This window comes from Nomascus leucogenys, chromosome 1a (assembly GCF_006542625.1).
Source record: "Nomascus leucogenys isolate Asia chromosome 1a, Asia_NLE_v1, whole genome shotgun sequence".
Taxonomy (NCBI): Eukaryota; Metazoa; Chordata; class Mammalia; order Primates; family Hylobatidae; genus Nomascus; species Nomascus leucogenys.
In genome coordinates, this window is record NC_044381.1 from 34585877 (window position 1) to 34602283 (window position 16407).

The 16407-nt window shown below is 34.3% G+C and overlaps 1 protein-coding gene across 2 annotated transcripts in view; it reads right to left on the reverse strand.

The window, feature by feature from the left end:
* The window catches only part of STX17 (syntaxin 17), a 65120-nt gene that overhangs the window by 11190 nt on the left and 37523 nt on the right, over positions 1-16407 (reverse strand). For both annotated transcript variants that reach the window (XM_003260558.4, XM_003260559.4), the window contains exons 4-6: positions 9235-9460; positions 1361-1476; positions 1238-1288 (exon numbers count right to left, since the gene is read on the reverse strand). In XM_003260558.4, coding sequence (XP_003260606.1) covers positions 1238-1288; positions 1361-1476; positions 9235-9460 — 393 coding nt within the window. The remainder of the gene's footprint in view (positions 1-1237; positions 1289-1360; positions 1477-9234; positions 9461-16407) is intronic.

Genomic DNA, 16407 nt, shown 5'->3' on the forward strand with positions numbered 1-16407 from the left:
TTCCTCCAATTTCTGCTAAGTCCCCCAGAAATATCTCTCAGCTGTGCTTTACCTTTACACTGGTATTGCCATTGCCCCAGGCGAACTCTTGCAATTGATTCCTAACCAGTCTTCTTTTCCATGACCTCCTCCTCTCTTAGGCCATTATTCACAAAGCCAACAGTGATCTTTCTGAAGCACAGACTGAACTGCATGACTCTAACTTGCTCAAGAATCAGTATTAGGCTTTCTAATGCCCACAAAGTAAAGTTCAAATTCTTTAGGATGGCATTCAAAGCCATCACAATCTGGCCCTCATCCTCCTTGCTTGCCCATGGTACCTTATGCTTTGGTTATACTGCAGTACTTGTCAATCTGGAACAGGCCATACACTTCTCTACTCCATATCTTTGTTCAGCTTCTCAAATATACTCCATAACTTCTCCCTGTGGATATTTAGTCATTTTTCAAGGCTCATACAAATACTGTCTACCTGTGTGAAGCTATCCTTAATGCTTCTACCTTATGACTCCTGCCTCCTTCCTTTGGAATTAAATGCTTTTCCTTGGAGCTGATAATACCTCTCTTCATTCTTGCTTTTGCATTTAGCCATCATGCTTGAACGCTCAGTTTCTGGGGTCCAGGCCTATCTTCACTCACTGTAGAGTGCTCAAAGGCGGCAGGGCGTGGTGACTCATGCCTGTAATCCCAGAACTTTGGGAGGCTGAGGCGGGTGGATCATGAGGTCAGGAGTTTGAGACAAGCCTGACCAACATGGCGAAACCCCGTCTTCACTAAAAATACAAAAACTAGCTGGGGATGGTGGCACGTGCCTGTAATCCCAGCTACTCAGGAGGCTGAGATAGACAAATTGCTTGAATCTGGGAGGCGGAGGTTGCAGTGAGCCAAGACTGTGCCACTGCATTCCAGCCTGGGCGACAGAGTGAGACTCCGTCTCAAAAAAAAAAAAAGACAAGAATCCTCAAAGGCAGAGAATGGGCTTCATTTATTTCTATATCCAACCTGATCACACTCTCAATGTTAAGCATCTAACACAGTGCTTGTATATAACAAGTGCTTAATAAAAGTTTCTTGAATTAATCTGGAATTTGAGAACAGTTAAACTTCTATCTATGGCTTAATACCAGTCTTAAAAATTATAAGTTCTATTAAAATTCTAATTAAAAGCCTAGTGATTATAAAAGCTTCTCATTCTAATAATCCAACAATTCTGCATCCAAAACAGTTATATACTTACATTCACTAGGAGAGAGAAGTCAGTGACCAGTTGGCTAAGTTCAATTAAGTCCTTTAAAAGAAAGGGAGAGGAAGTTACTTTTATGCCTCACAACTACCAAAAAGAAAATATTTTTTAACATACCGCTTCTAAGGTTTCCCACGATTCTGCAGCATTTTGATCTTGAGGAATTTCAGGTAAGGCATATATCTGAGTCAAACTCTGAGAACTAGCTTCAGCTTCAGTAGTATGAAATGCTCCTGGATGAACATAATAACCCCATGTTTAGAGTTTATTTGCTTTGTTAGAAAAGAGATAGCATAAATTGATTTCATAAAACAAATGCCATGTTAAATGGTCTCTAATTAAATTTAGGCTAAAAGGGAAATTGATTATTCTACAAAAATAGAACTGTTTGGCTGGGTGCAGTGGCTCACACCTATAATCTCAGCACTTTGGGAGGCTGAGGCGGGAGGACTGCCTGAGCCCAGGAGTTCAAGACCCGTCTGGGCAACAGAGTGAGACCTCATCTCTACAAAGAAATTTAAAAGTTAGCCAGGTGTAGTGGCACACACCTGTAGTCCCAGCTACTTGGGAGGCTGAGGTGGGGGTATCACTTCAGCCTGGGAGGTCAAGGTTGCAGTGAGCAGTGATCACGCCACTGCACTCCAGCCTAGGTGACAGAGCAAGATCCTGTCTCAAAAAAAAAAAAAAAAAAGATTTATCCATGGGGTAGCTTGTTCCCCAGATTAGTTAACACATTTTTTTCTTAAATTTTTTTTTTTGTTTTTAATTGACACAGTCTTGCTATGTTGCCCAGGCTGGTCTTGAACTCCTGGCCTCAACTGATCCTCCTGTCTCAGCTTCCCAAAATGCTAGAATTACAGGCGTAAGCCATGACACCAAGCTTACACACATATTTTTTTAATCTACACAGTCATCTAAAAAATGGCTACAAATACCATCTATCCAATCTGAGTAACTAGGGCTACATGTGAAAGAAGCACCAAAGGAAAACTATTCTACTTGGCCAATGTTCAAAGGAGACGTACCTATATAAATAGGCTTAATATTTTTCATCCTTAAACTTCTATTTGGCTATTTCAATGTAAATACCAGATACAGAAGGTGTTGAAAGCAGGGAAGTAATATGTTTTTATTAATGATAATCAGTCACTATTGGTAATAATAAGATTGTCACCAAATATTACTATATGTCTTTTTTGTCACTACTCTTCTCCTCAGAATCAATCTTCTGGCCCATGCCTCCATTGCTTCCACTTCTTTTGAGTTTTAAAAAGTCGTCAACCCACTAGGACTTTCTCCATTAAACACCACTATGATGATGAATTAATTCATACTTTAAAATCTACCTTTAAGTCTTTATTTCCTCATATTGGTTTTACCAATCATTCATTCATTGAATTGACATTTATTAAATGCCTACTACCTGCTGATTAGTGTGCTGAGGTGCTGCAGACACAATGGCAAACCATAAAAACAGTTCGGAAGAGGCAACATAGTGTAGTGGTTAGGAGCCTGGGCCTAGTCAGAAAGGCTTGGGTTAGAATTCTGATTTGGCTATTTATTAACTGTTTGCCTTGGGTATTTCATCTCTTTGGCTGGTTTTTCTCATTTGTAAAATAAGGTGATATCTACTTTGCACAGTACCCGGGTTATATATAAAGTACAAGTGCTCAATAAATTAGTTACTGCTGCTGCTACTATTAACAGATCTTACCATAAAATGCGTGATACAGACATATTAATAGTCAAGTTCAGTCAGTATAGTCTAATAAGAACTGAAATATTGGTAAGTATAGAGTGCTACATGGGCACAGATGAGAGGTATTTAACCTAGACTTGTGGAGGGGAGAGTGGTCAGAGAAGGCTCTGAAGCTGAAGCCTGAGGATGAACAGAAATTACTATATAGGTGAACTGGTGCAGGGGTAGAAGGAGAAGCAAAGAGTATTCAGGTCAGAGAGAACAGTATGTGCATACGCTTAGGGACCGAAAAATGTTCAGTATAGCTGACTGTGATGAGGAGAAAAGCAAAGTCTGAGGCTGGAAATCTACTTTGAGATTATTCATGGCATTTGTAAACTATGTTAAATAGTTTTGTTTTTCACAAAAGATCAATATGTTACTATTAAAAATAGTTGGAGACTACTGGGAAGGTGCCATAATCAGATTTTAGATTTACAGAGAAAACTATGGCCACCATATGAGAAACACATTAAGGATGGAGTTGGAAGGTGACAAAATTAGAGAGTAAAAAAACCACCTGAGCTCAGGAGTTCAAGACCAGCCTGGGCAACACGGCGAAACCCCATCTCTACTAAAATACAAAAAATTAGCTAGCATGGTGGCGTGCACCTGTAATCCCAGCTACTCAGGAGGCTGAGGCAGGAGAATTACTAGAACCTGGGAGGCAGAGGTTGCAGTGAGCCAAGATCACTCCACTGACTCCAGCCTGGGCAACAGAGCGAGACTCTGTCTCAAAAAAAAAAAAAACAAAAACACAAAAACAAAAACAAAAAAACAGTCTGAAGGCTTTCCAATATACCTAGTGTAACATGATGGTGATCTGCTCTAGGATAGTTACGGTAGAAATGGAAACAAAAGATCTGAAGTTCTACTATCTCCCCTTCACTTCAAGCTCAAAACATCTACCACTTACATTTTCTGAGCACCCACTGAGTATTGTGTTAGGGTGCCAGGGATAAAAAGTAATTAACACAGAGTACATTCTCTCAAGGAACTTGCATTTTAGAAGAGCCAGACATACAAAAATAAATTATAAAACAATAGGAGACTGCATTGGTATCTATCTAGAATCAGACATATATACATAAGTATTTTATGAGAGTTCCGAGCTGTGGGTGGCATCTGATCCAGTTTGATATGGTATGCAACTCATGGGAAGCCTTTCTAGAAAACTTGAGGTTCCTAGGCAAAGAAGAGAGGAATATACATTCTAGGTAGAAAAACCAGTATGAACAAAGGCCCTCAAGGAATAAACAATATAGCTATGTAAATCAGCAGTTTGATGGTACCAAAGCAAGAAGTAAAAGACAAGTTACAAGTACAAGCCTACAGATGGTCAGGAGGGGCCTTGTAGATCAGTTAAAGACTTTGGACTTTATCTGGCACACCAAAGAGAGCTGTTGAAGGGTTATAAGCAGAGAAATGCCATGATGACATGTGGCACCTGATCTACTCCTACAAGTAAGCAATTATAACTCTAAGTTCATATTCTCTCAATGCCCCTTTCAGCCAAACCTGTAACTGAAATAGTATTTTATAAAACTGCATTACTATTTTACCTTTAAAGCCTATGAATGCTTTACCTCTCTAGGAAAAATGTTTCAATTGTTTAGGAAGGGCATACTCAATGGACTAAAAAGTAATTTGTAGATTTATCAGGACTGAGAGTGTTTTTAATCTTATCTGAATATATTTATTTAACTTAAAGGAAGAGCAAAGGCAGGCGATACAGAGTAAGTTTTACATTAAAACAGTATGGCAAATAGCCAATATCTTAAAAGCTCTAAATGATTTTTACAAATGCTTAAAATAGTTACTCTATGCTTTACATTATCGCCATAAAGACACTCTCATTTTCACATCAACCAAGATAAATGAATTACTCTATGACCTTTCTTCTACTTAATATTTCCAGGTATTTACACTTCTTTAACATTATGATGAATAATGATAACTTCATTATTATTAACAGATCAAATATAAAGGAGAACTTTATAACCATGACCACTCAAATATTTTTTAAAGCCATAATTTATGTACTATTATAGAGGATTCAAATGAAGTTTGCGAGGGTACGCAACGAAATGAGGACAGACTATTATATATTAATACTTAATCTAAAAAAATAACGTGTGGGAAATGTTTGACATTTTAAACACACATAAAAGATTTCCCTCAGTAAAGAATAAAAATGTTTAAGTCATTTACGTCTCACTTGAAACCAAACTACGTATGCATCTTAGTTCAAATAGAGTCTTAGAACAAAGAGGTCTGTTCTCTTCCATAAAAAACCCTGATGTAAACTTAAAACTCTAAACCTCACTAATCAATTCAAGGCATGACTATCAATTAAAGCAAATCTTTTCATTTCTACAACTTCCATAGTTCATTTATTCCAGCTTGCATTTAAAATCACTACCTCAGTGATGATCCTTTGAACTTTTACAAACTGCTATAGACGTGATAAGGCAAAACGCTGAGATAGATTATAGCTTCAGGAAAGAAAGCTGAAGAACTTTAGATCTGTCTACAGAAGTAAAAAATTGCAACTGTTTCATATAACATAATCATCTCAGGTACTCCCACCCACACACAAACCAGAAGCATAAAGGGCAAGTAGAACATAGGACCTATCACTCACCACTGTTTTTTAAACCGCAGGATTGGTTTTAAAACCTTATTGTTGGTTTAGTTGAAGTGAGAAATAAACAAAATAACATAAGGCTTTTCCCTTTTATATATATCCAAGTATTCTCTCCCTCTTTCTCCATACTTTATGAACAGCAATGATTTTGCCAAGAATTATAATATATAAAAAACTTCCACTAACCTTCACCACATAAGAAAAAATTTTATTATAAATCTAAATTAATTCAAAAGCATTGCTGAAATGTTTTCCAGTTCTGATAGTTTAAAAATAGTGAAATTAATTTACTGATCATCTACATAAGCCTATCTATCAAAATAAAATTACTTCTAAGAATGGCTTAACTTAGCTGCAAATGAAGACTTTAAAAAAAATTAAAACCAATAGAAAACACATCTTCGGAATCATATAATACAAACCATCTACATGTTTCATAAAACTGTTCAGTACATGTATATACCTGTGATAAAAATCTAAATTTCATCAAGTTCAATATGCTGGTCTGAAGTTCCCAGCAGTTTTAAGATTATATTCTTTTCTTTTGTGAGTATTTGTTTAAAATGTAACAAGATTCTGTTCCTTTTGCACTACTGAAGTGTGTGTCCTGAGAGTAAAGAAAGACAAAAATGGAAAGAAGCACTGATTCACTCTGTATGACTTGAATCACCTTTCTAAATACAAATCAGATTTGGAGGCTCCTCACTTCACTTGGTGGAAAGCAATATGCTAAAAATGAAACCAGACACACAAGTGAGACAGAAGGGAGTTTCTCAGATCAAGAAGATTGGCAGAGAAGATTTGCTTTAGGAACTCTCAGAATCTGGACAAAAGAAACAGCAAAATCATCTCAGCTTCTCCCTAAACTTAATAAGCTTCTTTCATTCTCCAGAGAACATAAAACATCCTATTCTACTTGTTATTTCTATCTGTAAATGAAAAACTATTTTTGTATTTTTGATCTTACTCATGGAAATGTGGCAACATTGCTTCTGAATCTCTGCTGATGTTTCTAACCAATTTATTTAGAATCAGATTGAATTTGTAAAGTAAAAAGTATTTTAAGGCACTTAACTTCTATGCAATAAAACAGATTTTCCATATAGGCTGTTGCTACTATAATGAGTATCTAAAGCAAAAATAAGGAAAAGCTGGAGAGCATAGAATAAAAACATGTAGAATGACAAAAACAGTCTACAGCTAGAAGAAGACCAAATATGGAGCAAACTCAATTCTTACCCCATTATTAAAGTCTTATGTAAATTAGTTACTTGCTTTCCTTTCATTATTCATTTCCTTTTCCATTCTCTTATTTATTAATAATATTTCTGGATTTGAGGCAATAGAGTAGAAACTCTCACACTTGGTGAAATACTCAGGCACTTGGTGAGACAGTAGTTTTTTAATTGCTTTATGTTGGCAGTGGATTAATAGTGAAAGCACACTATGACAAGCAGACTATTCAGAATTTGAAATTCTATACACTGTTTTAGGTATAACCTAGGTATTGATTTTATTAATAGAATGACTGTCTCAACCAAATAAATACTAGTTATAGAGATTTAATTTTTTAGTTTTCTCCCAGTAATTAGGTCTTTAGTAGCCCATTTGGTGAATTGAGAAGTCTGAGAATCAAGAGAATTGGGAAGTGAATTTCACCTGCTATTTCTTCTCCCTCATTCTCTGGCTCTGCTCCAATTTTTTCATTTCCTTTATGCACATACTTCTTCAAAATCTGCCGAACTTTTTTTTTTATATACCAATCAGCTTCCTATGGAGAAAGTTAATTGCCAGCAAACTGGATAAACTGCCTTTTTCTATTAATAATAATCACCCAATTTCTCTGATGACATAAAGTCCAAAGTTGTTGATCCCAAACAGTTCTACTGGTAGTAACACAAATAATGCAATAATAAAATGCAAATTAAAGCAAGTATTAGGATATTAAAATACTGTGAGAAAACTCTCAGATAGAACTCCAAATTTTTGCTTGATAGGGGAATTGCTAGAGATAGGCAATTCAAAGCTAAGTAGCAAAGAGATTGATGTTAGTTACTCTTTCCAGAAAATACAGGTTATCTTCACAGTTATTATTACCATCACAACTATCACAATGTCTGGATACATAAGATGAGTCCTTAATCACACGGAACTATAAAACCCAGTTACTCCACATGTGCACATAAAGCATCAGTTTGCACTAAGTGATAAAAACAGCCTTCAACCTCACCCATATGGCAGCAATAACTATAGATGAACAGAATAATGAAACGGTAATTACAAACTATCAAAAAGCATTCTTCCCAAATACTTTTCAACCAAGGATTGAGTGCTAGCATCTCTTTCTCTCAAAAACGTTTACGGTACTGGTTATCCACAGAGTGAGGTGATTACAGTACATGTGAAATTACAAAATTGTCTCTAAAAAGATATTTATGTATTTATGTTTATAAAACATTTAGGTCCATTATGTGCCAAGCATTGTGCTAGGTATTAAAGCTACAACAAAAGCAAGATTACCCAGAAACTCTGATTAGTGGCCTAAATGTTTCTTCCAAAAGTTTTTTTTGATCTCTCTATAAATTACTGGATCATTAGCACTGAAAATATAAAATTAAAAATAATCTGGCTTTGGAGATAGTGATGCAGGAGTGCCCTGAGTAAATAAAAAAAGAAAAAATGGGCAGATGTAACATCTCTAAGATTCTATTCTAATTTGTAACTTACTTATACTCCACCTTTTCCATAAGGATTAAAGGTAGCTTAGAATAATTTATAAAATATAACAAGATGAGACGAGTTACTAACAAAAGAGAAACACTAAAACAAAAAAGCAAACAAGGGCAGTAGTTATAAAACAAAGCTAGGATAGGTTTACAAATTTGACTTTTGGTGGCTAAAAATTTTGGCTCTAAGCTTTCTAGTAAACAATTTAAGTAGGAAAACCTTATCAGTTATTCCACTGAATACCCAAAAGATAAAAAAAAAAAGATCAACTACTTTGAAGTACTACTATGTATTAAGCCAAGAATATTTTCAGAATTAAAGACATTATTATAATGTGATCAGCAATTACCAATTACACCCTTAGAAGAGATGTAATGACAAATTTCACAGGGCTGTTTCTTAGAGTATCACTTCACAGAAGATGATGGCTTAACTCCCACTGTAGATTACTTAATGTTGTCAGTTATTCAGAGAACTTGGCTGAAAGATAGATCTAACATCGCCTCTGAAAATCAGAATGCTTAAGAAAAAAAAGCATGCCTGAAGAGGTCACCCCTGCACCTGGAAAGGAGTAAAGAGTACTCTGCAGACAAGAATGACATTATCCTTAGGAAATATATTTAAGTTTCTCTTCAATAAATAGACAAACGGGTACTTTCCCTGAAGTCCCACTCCATAGGCATAGCCTCAAATTTTTTATTCTGCAAAATATCCAGGGAACACATTTCCAGGAACACTGATCAGGGTTCAAGGATTCAGCATATTAGGATAGCGAATGGTCCTTGAAGACCTATAGATAATTCAGTATCTACTCAAGGAGGTGAGCTTTAATTAACTGTACTACTGTGATTGAGAATAAGACTTAGTACAATACGTTACCACCAACAGTCATGGATCTGGTCAAAGGAGGCTGTAGCAAAGTTTCTTCATCATTAAATTGCTTCTTAAGTTCTTCTACAGATTCCAAATGGAGTTGGAGAAATTCTGCTGTTGCTGCTGATGCTTCTTCTTTAACAGGATCTATCATTCTCTTCAGAAGGACTAGGTCATCCTTTCGGACTTTCAAACAAAGTTTCTCAATTTCTCGGATATTGGATCGGAGTTGCTATAAAAGAAAAAAATCATTAATGCCACCATTTCTTAGTATAAAATATCTTTCTTTTCAGAAGTAATGTTATAATAGTTGTAGATGGAAATTATAACAAATATCTCCACAATAGAAGGTGTAGCATAATACTTTTACATTTTCCATGTCTCTGGCTGGCCAAATGCAGCATCTTTGGAACCCACATGCTCATACTTTGAATTTATTTAGCATTTTTCCTTCATTAAATGTGGTTATACAAAGATAAATGCTCTTCACAATAAATCAAACACTACAGAAGCATATGAAATAAAAATGATATTCTCACTTCACCTATCTCACCCCTTATTAACCCAATACTCCCACACATTTCTCACGGCTCATGCACACATTTAACATATATAAGGCTTCTCCCTTTTTATTAAAAAAATGGATTACATTATACACAGTAACCTATAATTTGTCATTCCATACTCAACAATATTATCCCTCCTGCTCAATGGTTACACTATATTCCACGGTGTAAGTGTAGAATAATTTACTCAGTCACTCCTTCAGTGATCAACATTCATGTTGTTCCTAATTTTTAGTTATTACAAACTATGAAACAAATATCCTTGCATGTAAGTCCTAATTTGCTATATTAGTATATATTAACATTATAGTATACACTAACACTAATATATTATTTTGTGTAGGAAAGACTCCCAGAAACAGGAATATTCAAATGATAATGTGCATTTTTATTTCAGAAGCTATTGCTGTTTTTTTCCCAAAAAGCAGTAACACTTCACACTAGCATCAAAGTATGATGGCCTATTTCTTCACATGCTGCCAGTCCTGCATGTCATCTCACTGTTGCTTTACTCTGCACTTCCCTATGAATGAAGTTGTTAGATTTTTATCAAATGATTTTCCTTCTTTTTGAGAAATACCTACTGGCTTAGTCATAAATTTTCCTCTAATATGTTGCTATAATAAATTATGTACAGATTTTGTAGTATAGAGTCATCTTTATATTCCTGGGATAAAGCCCTTCTAGTCAATATATATAATTTTTAAATACAATGCTGAATTCATTTGCTAGTATTTTATTTGAAGCTTTGGCACATAGGTGTGTGTGTGTGTGTGTGTATACATGTGTGCATGTACACAGTTTGTGTATTTATACTATCTTTACTAGGTTTAAACTTGCTTTAACAGGTTTAAGGTTGTGCTAGCTTCATAAATACACTGGGGAGCTTTCCCTCTTTCTCAATGGTCTATACTTTGAAAACAAAGAAACAATCCCTTTAAGATTAAATAGAACAAATTTGCAAAAATAATCAAAGTAAGAAAAGTTGTATGTCTATTCATATATTTTAAGTTATTTTCCCCTAAAGTGTTTTCACAATATTAATGCAAATCCTATACAGTAGACAGACCAGTAAGTAAGAATTAGTTTTTCAAGTGCATACACTGAGTGAGGTGTTACATTATTACAGTCCAAATTATTACACATGGAAAAAGCAAAACAAAAAAAAAAAACTGTTTAGGATTTACTTAGTTATCTAGTGGCAAAACTGGGGTTAAAACCCAGGTATTCTGATAGGGCCAGCAATCTTTCCACTAAACTATAATCATAATGCCTATATGTATAGTATCTTAATATAGTACAATCTAAAGTTTCCATTTTACTGTAGTAAAATTAAAGTCAATTCTAGAAAAAAAATAGTTTAGTTACAACCTAAAGCATCTTGTAGGATTTTTCTGGGTGAAAAAATTGTGCCTCTATCTTACCATGACTCTATACTTCCTGTAACCTTATCTTCAGTCTCTTACCATTCTAATATAAGCTGAAAAACCTAAGGATAATTAAACTGAAGATTCAAAATATGTGAAATGTAGGTATTAATATGTTAAAATTATATAACCTTAAAGGGGGCATAAGTGAGCATCTAATACAACCTCACAATTTTACAATAAGGAAACTGGATTCTAGACAAACACAGTGGCAGAATTAGGACTACGGCCCAGGCCTCAAGTCCCAGAACAATACTGTTTCCAACACACCACCATTTCCTGGCTATGTGACTCCTTTCTGGACCATAATTACAAAGCTTGGTTATATAGTTGCCAGTCTACAGAAATATTTTAGGTAATATCATCTTGGAGAAGCATTAAAAATTTTCTACAGCCAAACTTAATGAGCATTTGTTTGTGACATCTTCCTCTCTTATATAATTTGTACATATGTCTGTCCCCAGTCAAATTACAGTATCCAGCTAAGAACTCTATTACTATGAGTAATGTGGAAAATTTTGAGGGAGAGAAAGAAAAAACTCACTGAAGTATAAAATCTGATACTATAATAACAGCAACAATAATAACAAAAACATAAATAATGGCTAAATTTTTATCAACGCTTAAAGTTATCCATTGTGCTGACAGCTTTACGTCTTTTATCTTCCCCTCACAATATATCTTTGAAATGGATATTACTATTATTCTCATTTTATAGAAGAGAAAATTAAAGCAAGAAGTTCAAAAAGTAGCCCAAGATTACACTGCTAGTAAATAGTATAGGGAAGAATCAAATCCAGACCACAGATCTTGTGTTCTAACTACTTTATTACATAGCAAACACCATCCAACACTAATATAATGCAAATCACACATACAAGCCACATATGTAATTTAAAAAATTTTAAATTACATTTAAAAAGTAAAAACAAGGGAAATTAATTTTAATAATATTTTTATTTAACCTAATATAGCTAAAATACTATTTTAATATGCAATTATAAAACTTATTAATAAAATCTTTTAAATTGTTTTATTTGTAGTAAGTCTTAGAAATCTGGTATATATTTTACATTCACAGCACATCTCAGTTCAAACTGGCTACATTTTAAGTGCTCAACAGTCACATGTAGTTAGGAGCTACTACATTGGATAGGGCAACTAGGGAATCTCACTAAAATCAAAGAGGGAACAGGATGGTAAAACCATATGTGAAGAACATAAAGTCAGGTGTTTCTGCTTCTGAAAACAGCAGACTAGGGGATTCAGACTAACCTTCCCACTAATGGCTACTTCAAAAGTTGAACAAAAAGCAAATCACAAAACAAACCAAAAGGAAAAAAAAAAAAAAAACTTGAAAAGTACCATAAAGCAAACAAGATAGGAAGTAACTATAGGACAAGAATTGGGCAAAGATGGAAATCTAGAGAGGTGAGTCCTGAACTCAGGGCCACATTTGCTTTGGGAGTATTTGCATACCAGAATACAAACTCACAAAGCTTGGATTAAAATTTCAATGCCAAGACCTGCTAAGTACAAGGACTCTGGTACTTTTGGCTGGGATCATCAGAGCTCCACCCTAGGAACACAGGTAATCCTAAAATAAAGCAGCCCTTGCATGAACTACAGACTGGCCTCAGTCTCGAGTAGCTCATAAAAAACCTTAAGCTCTAAAATTGGATAAAGATAATCTTGGAAAGTTAGTGCCCCCAGGGGCTTAGAAGAGCAAATGAAAATATCTGGAGGAAGATAACATCAACCCTAGCTTCAAATAATTTCTATAAATAATGTTTCAAATACAATGTCCACCAATCAATCAAAGATTACCAAGCACATGAGGACATATGCAGCATGAGGAAGAAACAGCAAAAATAGCAGGCAACAGAAACATCCAAAAGGACATGTAATGAGGGAATGAGCAAATGTAGTCTATAAAACTATAGTTATTTTGTTCAAAGGCATAAAAATAAAGCTTGAAAATTTAGCAGACAATTGGAAACTATAAAAAGCAACATATAGGTTTTTTAATGAATATTCTGTCATTTTAAAATAATGTCCAAAAGAATTTAATAATTGAGTTTAGCTTCATATTAGGCCCAGTTCAAGAAAGATATAAACTGGAAAACAGATCTGAAGAAATTATGTAAAAAAGAAACAAGGAAAGTAAAAAATACAGAAGAAAAGTTAAGAAATACAGAAGATATAGTTAGAAAAGGGTACAATATACATTTACTTAGAATTCCAGAAGAAGATGGAAAATGAATTCGAATAGATAATGACTGAGAATTTTCAAAACATTGAAGAAAAACATCCATCCACAATTCAAGGTCAACAAATCCTGAGAAGAATAAATACAAGGAAAAATACACCTAGCCAGAAGAGAGAAAAAGAAGGAGAAAAGATGTCTAAAAGCAGCTAGAGACAAGAGTTTCTTGCAAAGAAACAGTAAGATTATAATATGACTTCTCAACAGCAATAACGAAAGCCTAAAGACAATGGAACAATATATTCAAAGTATAGAAAGCAAATTACTATCAACCTAAAGTTCTATATGCTGCAAAAATATCTTTCAAGACCACAGGTAAAATAAAAATATTTTTAGAAAAACAAAAGCTGAGAGAATTTGCCTTCAGTCAGTAACACACAGTAAGAGAAATATTAAATGGTGATCTTCAAAAATAACAATTAATCCCAGACATAAAGTTGGAAATGCAAAAAGAAATGAACAGGATTGAAAATAAGCTAAAAAGTGGTAAATCTAGATGACCAGTAACTCTACTAAAACAATAATAATAATGTCTGTGGGGTTTAGAAATATTTATATAAAAGTAGCATTTAAGTTGCAGGGCATACATGGAAATAAAATAGTCTAAGGAACTGATATTATCTGTACTTCTAAGTCAAAGATGTATGTTGTAATTTCTAGTAAAAGTATATATATTTATTCCTTGGTATCCATGGAGGATTGGTTCCAGGACTCCCTGCAAATACCCAAAATCCATAGATGTTCAAACCCTTATATAAAATGGTGTAGTATTTGCATATAATCTATGAATATCCTCCTGTATACTTAAAGTTATCGCTAGATTACTTATAATACCTAATACAATGTAAATACTATATAAATAGTTGTTATACTGTACTTTTATGGAGAATAGTGACAAGCAAAAGAATCAGTACAGATGCAACTATCCATTCTTTTTGGTTTTTTTTTTTGAGATGGAGTCTTGCTCTATCGCCTAGGCTGGTGTACAGTGGCACGATTTTGGCTCACTGCAACCTCCGCCTCCCAGGTTTAAGCGATTCGCCTGCCTCAGCCTCCCGAGTGGCTGGGATTACAGGCGCCAGCCACCACGCCCAGCTAATTTTTTTGTATTTTAGTAGAGATGGGGTTTCACCAGGTTAGCCAGGTTGGTCTTGAACTCCTGACCTCAGGTGATCCACCCACCTCAGCCTCCCAAAGTGCTGGGATTACAGGCGTAAGCCACCGCACCCGGCCGCAACTATCCATTTAAAAAAAAAAATTTTTTTTTGTTCCACAGTTGGTGAAATCCTTGGAGGAGGCTCAAATGTAGTTCCTAAACTAGAAAGGAAAAAATTAGATAAATTAAAAAAAACAAGATCAATACAAAAGAAAGTAAATACGGAGATTTTAAAAATATGTGTAAGAAATAGCACACAATAAGGTGAAAGATTTAAACCGAAATATATCAATAATTACATTAAATAAAAATGAAATAAATATTCCAGTTACAGGATAAAGATTTATAGACTGAATTTTTAAAAACTTAAGCAACTGTATCTAAAACATAAAGAATGGTTCAATGTAAGAAGATGAAAAAGATAAACCACTTTAACCCTAACACCTCCTCTCCAAAGAAAACCTGCTGTAGCAATATTACAAAAAACAGACTTTAAAGCCAAAACATTACTAAAGAGAATCACTTTATAATATCTGTACCAGGAATATATAATAATACCTAAGTTAAGTATACCTAATAACATACCCACAATACATATAATGCAAAACCGGACAAGAACTATAAAGAAAAATTTAAACAAATCCACACTCATAAGGGAAGGCTTTAACACCTTTAAGTAATTAAAAGAACAAATGGACAAAAGGATATAAGTTAATATAGAGGATTTCAACAATAAGTTTAACACAAACTAGATATAAATTATATAGAACATTATACCCAACAAGGTGAGAATACACATGTAAAAAACATACAAATACACATGGAGAACATTTATAAAAATTGATTATATACTGTCTTAAAGGAAGTTTTGACAAATTTCAAAAATATTGACACTGATATCATACAGACCATATACTCTGATCATAATAAAATTAAACTTGAAATCATTAATAAAATACATCTATAAACATTTCATGACCAATAATGAAGAAAGACATATTTCTAAATAACCCACAAGTCAAAGAAGAAATCACAATGGAAATTAAAAATGCTGGCTGGGTGCAGTGGCTCCTGCCTGTAATCCTAACACTTTGGGAGGCTGAGGAGGGCGGATCATCTGAGGTCAGGAGTTCGAGACCAGTGTGACAAACATGGTGAAACCCCATCTCTACTAAAAATACAAAAAATTAGCCGGGTGTGGTGGTGGGCACCTGTAATCCCAGCTACTTAGGAGGCTGAGGCAGGAGAATCTTTTGAACCCAAGAGGCAGAGGTTGCAGTGAGCCAAGATTGCACCATTGCATTGCACTCCAGCCTGGGCAATGAGAGTGAAACTCCATCTAAAAAAAAAAAAAAAATGCTTTGACCTGAATGAAAAGAAAAATGATGCATATTTAAACCTACAGGCAGCTAAAGTAATTCAAATTTATAGCTGTAACTGCATATATATATATATGTATTAGAAAAGAAAAAAGGTTGAAAATTAGTAGACTGAAAATCCATCACAAGAAACTAGAATATAGTAAAAACAATTGCAAAAAAAGTAGAAAGGACAAAATAATAAAGATGTAAAAATAAATTTGATGAAACAGAAAAACAAACATAATACAACAGATTAACAAAGCCAAAACTAGATTTTTGGGAAGACTAACAAAATTGGTAAACCTCATTGAGAAATAATTTTAAAAAATAAAGAAGGCATAAATAACCAAAATCAGAAATGAAAAACGGCTTTACTACTGATCTTGCAGAATTGAAAAATAAA